Source organism: Echinops telfairi, unplaced genomic scaffold (assembly GCF_000313985.2).
Source record: "Echinops telfairi isolate 266 unplaced genomic scaffold, ASM31398v2 ScPeMD7_7459;HRSCAF=8497, whole genome shotgun sequence".
Lineage (NCBI taxonomy): Eukaryota > Metazoa > Chordata > Mammalia > Afrosoricida > Tenrecidae > Echinops > Echinops telfairi.
This window is the reverse complement of record NW_022111359.1, coordinates 7,271,291-7,276,106: the sequence shown is the minus strand read 5'-3', so window position 1 is coordinate 7,276,106 and position 4,816 is coordinate 7,271,291. Positions and strand designations below refer to the sequence as shown.

The 4,816-nt window shown below is 43.3% G+C and overlaps 1 protein-coding gene across 1 annotated transcript in view; it reads left to right on the top strand.

The window, feature by feature from the left end:
• Positions 1-4,816, top strand: part of LOC101638959 (adhesion G protein-coupled receptor E4-like) — a 31,940-nt gene that overhangs the window by 25,174 nt on the left and 1,950 nt on the right. Inside the window, 1 exon segment of the mRNA XM_045300064.1 lies at positions 4,557-4,652. Coding sequence (XP_045155999.1) covers positions 4,557-4,652 — 96 coding nt within the window.

Genomic DNA, 4,816 nt, shown 5'->3' with positions numbered 1-4,816 from the left:
TTCAACAGGGCAGCAAGGGGAGCAAAGAAACAAGGTCCCCGAGGAATCCTGAAAATAAACTTCTGACTTAGGGGACAGGGCTTGGCACCTCATCAGACCCGATTGGAAAACACTCATAAGAGTCAGCAGACAGACCTTAACTATCTATCATTTTGTTTTATTTTGCCCTATGTCTATCTATATAAGATCGGCAGGATGAACAATCCCGAGGAGAAAACAATGGGAACACAGTACCAGGGGACATGGGAGAGGAGGAGGTGTGGAGGGCGAGTGGAGAGCCAACAAACTCAGGGATAAGGGAACAACAAGAGATCTAAAACTGATGGTGAGGAAGGTGTATGCCTGGTGGGGTTTGAACAAGTGAAATATATCCAAGAGGAATTACTGAAAGCCAAATGGAGGGTGAGCATGATAGTGGGACAGGAGGAAGGTGAAAGGAAATAAAGGAAAGAACTAGGAGGCAAAAGCTATTTATAGAGGTATCACTATAGGCATGGAGATATGTAAATATATTAATTTATAATGAAGTCATAGAAGCCAATGTACATATGTTTATATGCTAAGTATTAAGATAGCAGACGGACTTTGGGCCTCTACTCAAGGCCCCTGTAAACACAAGAACACTGTTCTAATAACCTGCAATTCTTTGATACTCACCTTCCTGACACAATCACTGAAAACAAAATGGGTGCATAAGCAAATGTGGTGAAGAAAGCAAGTGGTGCCTGGCTACCAAAAGATATAGCCTCTGGGGTCTTAAAGGCTTGACCCTTTCTTTTTATACTTTGAATTGCCTGAATTCTTGGATCTGCCATGTTCTTTGAATCTCATCTTTTAAGCATCCTAGCATTATCACTTAAGAGCACTGTAACAGTCAGAATAAGGTCAATTATACTGCTGTAACAATAGCTCTCCTTTACTGATCAAAAGTGGGGAGGTAATGTGGAGCAGGATTGACAATATCATAGAATCCAGAATTTCTGGAGCAAATGAGGTTGGATGATTCCCTGAAACTATTGTCCTGAGATGATTTTAATCTTTAACCTGAAGGAAGGTGAATTATGTTCCTTAGAAGAATTTTCTACCTGTGTCTGATCAAATTGTGTAAAGAAACCTGAAAGTATAGAAGACTTTAGAGGACAATGAGTTATGTTAATGTTTGTGGAATAATTTGGAAACAGGTAGTAAGATTGAGATTGAAGTCACTCAATTGTACATGCAGGAGTTTTAAATTGGTGTATGCATATATTTTCACCAACACAACACAAACACACATACCACAAAAATACCTTCCCCAATATCAGCAAAGTTAAAGATTTAATTCTTACTCATGATATATACCTGGGGTTTGGCTCACATTGTGTGAGCTCTGGGATGAGGGTGAGGGGGCAGCCCAGTATAGTGTACTGGTGATCTTGTAGCTAAATAAAAAGAGATTGAGGCAAAACACAGCTTCACTCTCTTGAAACTTCTGCTTAGAAGTAGCACACATCACTCTCACCCTGATTTCATTGGCCAAGGCAAGCCATACTTGAATTCACACCTGATTATTCATATCTTGGATGATATATCATCCTCCTATAGTGAGGTGAACTATTGGGAGAGAAACTGGACTATGTGACGCAATCTACTGTAAGTGCAAAGGGACTTTAGCTTGAATCCAAGTCATTCCACCAACTACTACTGTGACAGCGAATGGGTTGCTTATCCTCTTTTTGCCTAATTCTTTTTGAGGGTAGGGGTTGTTTGTTTGTTTGTTTGTTTGTTTTGCCTGAAAATGAAGCAAAACGTATCCTACAGATTGAGGATTAATTTAGATCATGTAATATGGCAGACCGTAGAGTCTCATAAAGGGTCATCAGTATAATGTTTATTGTCATTTCTCTGAAGTTGATTCTAAAGTGGTTGCAGCAGTATACTGACAGAGAAGTGGCAGAAATCCAAGCCAGATTCAAATGAGGGCGTGGTCACATGAATATCATCTCTGATGTCGCATGGATCTTGGCTGAAAACAAATAATACCGGGAAGATATTTGCATGTATTTTATTCACTGTGCAAAAGCATTTGACTGTTAGACGCATAAGAAATTATGGGTGGTGACATTGTCAAGATGGGATCCCAGAACACTTCAATCGTGCTCACAAGGAACCTGTACATAACAAAATTCCTGACAACTGGGCTAACAAGCAACCTCAAGATGCATGAAGCAAACATTGGTATTGTCACGGCTTTCATTTTACTTTAATCTCCAGTCAACATCCATGGAAGCAGTAGTCAATAAATCAAATGACACCGTGCATTGGGACAAATCTGCAAGAGACCTCTTTAAAGTGGTAAAAAGTGAAAATGTGAAGCCAGCAAATGAATAAGACCGATGAGTATTGATATCTTTGAATTACGGCATTTGGCAGAATAATATTAAGTACTGTACATACTCGTGCAAACCCAGTTGTTCAGCACTTTTTTGTTGCAGTTTTTGTAAAATTAGGTGCCTCGGCTGATATTCGGGTCAGCTTACATTCGAGTATATACAGTATACCTCGGCCTGCCAGAAGAATGAACATCTGGAAGGAGATGACCAGATGGCTCTTTAGGGGTGAGGATGGTGAGCCTTCTTCGTCTCACGCACTTTGGACACGTTTTCAGGAGAGACCACTCCTTAGAGAAGGACAACATGCTAGGTATAGAAGAGGGCCAGTGAAGAAGAAGGCCTACGCAGAGGCGGATGGACGCCGCGACTTCAGAAATGCAGGCAGAGTTGAGAGAACCATCCTGGAGTGGGCAGTCTTTCATCCTCTGGAACACGGAGTTGCTATGAGTTAGAATGGACTCGTGGCATCAAAAACAACGATGCTATCATTTTACTCATCAGAGAGATTAGGACTATCTTTCCTGACTTTATCCTTTGCAGTTGAGTGGCATTAACAGCGCTGACAAACAGACCAAATTTAGGCTTTATTAATTTCTTTCCCATCTTTGAGCACTTCGGGATTCCCCATACACAGAAGGAGTAAAATATAACCTGCGTGTCTTGGCAACATAGAGCTAAGTATTAACGATTTAATGAACATCTTTATCATGTTAAGGAAGTTCCAGGAGGGCGATCTATTGGAACACAAAGTGTTTCTTCAGCGGTTTCTTCAGTGGTTAGTGCTCTCACTGCCATTGAGTCACTGCTGACCCAGAGCGACTCTATAGGACAGGGTAGAACTGTCCCTGTGGGTTTCTGAGCCTGTCACTCTTTGTGGGAATAGAAAGCTTCATCTTTCTCTCTCTCAGAGTGGCTGGTGGTTTTGAGCTTCTAGCCTTACAGTTAGCAGCCCAATGCATAACTATTATGCCGCCAGAACTCTGATTAGTTCTAGGACTCTTGAATAAGAATGGCAATGCTGGGCGTGCTGCTATGGACAAGCCAGTTTCCCTCCAAGAGTCTCAACTTCTTCATTGTTCATTGAGGATGAGGGAACACCTTCCTCAGCAAGTCACATGGCCCAGTGCATGTGAAGTGCCTGGAACAGAGGTTGTTTGGGCTGTTGGATCCCATTGAGTCCATTTTGACCATGGCAATGCCATGTGACCGTGCAGAATGGCCCTACAAGTTCCCTAGGCTGTAATGTTCTTGGAGCCCTGACCTGATGTGGGTGATGGGGTGGGCTGCTAACCTCAGGATTTGAAACTACCAGCCATTCCAAAGGGGGAAAAATGAGATTTCTTATTCCTGCAAAGATTTGCCATCTCAGAAATCCACAGAGGCAGTTCCACTCTGTCCTGTAGAGTCACTTGCTGTGAGTCAGAACCAGCTTGATGGCAGTGAGTTGCTGAGTTTAATCTTCATGGAAGAAGATTGAAGGCCTTTTTCCTGTGTGGCTGCCTGCTGGGTGCACTGGAACCACCATCCTCGGGGGAGCAGTCAAGTGTGGGACCTTTGCCCTCTCAAGACTTCCAAAACCAATCCTCTGCCCTTTTGTTGATTCCAAATCAGCAGTTTCTGAGGCTGTAGATCTTTAAGAGAGCAGACGGTCTCAACTTTCTCCCACGGAGCAGCTGGTGGGTTTCAACTGCCGACCTTGCAGTTAGCGGTCCTGTGTTTACCTGAGTGTTTAATGAATGGCAGCCTTTGTCATCGTCGTTCGTCACCATCACCACTATCATCTTCATCTTCACCATAATTACTTTTTTCATCATCATCATCATAATCACCACTATCATCTCCTTGATCATCACCACCAACACCTCCATCAACATATCATCACCTTCATCCTCACCACAAACACCTCATCATCTCCATCCTCATCACCACGTGCATCATCACCATCCTCATCTTCGTCATCGTCTGCACCTTCATCTTCATAAAGAGCCCTTCTGGTGCCTGGCTTTAAGTCAGCATCTTTTGTCTAGCTGAGGAAGTTTAATCGGAGTCAAATGAACCCATATGAGCATGGCCATTATCAGACAGAAAACCCCCAAAAGAGCAGTAGGGAGTGAGGCTTGGCATCGTAATTTCTCCTGCAAAGCTCTGGGTGTAATGCAGCCCCAATATTCTTCCCACTTCCAGGTGCGAATGGAATACAAGAGGTGGTTTAAAAGGATGTGGAAAGGGGTTGAAATGGAAAGCACTGAGCTCTCTCAATCTACCACCCACACCAAGATGGTAAGACACCCCCCGCCCTGCGTCCCTCTCCTGCAATGCCTTGGACTTGTCTGAGCAAAACAGCTGGCCCCACCAGAAGCCCCCAGTTCCTTGATTAAAAAGAAAATGGAAATCTCATTTGGTGCCTGTAATTAGGCAAAGGACGGTTCTGATTTGGGGTTGGC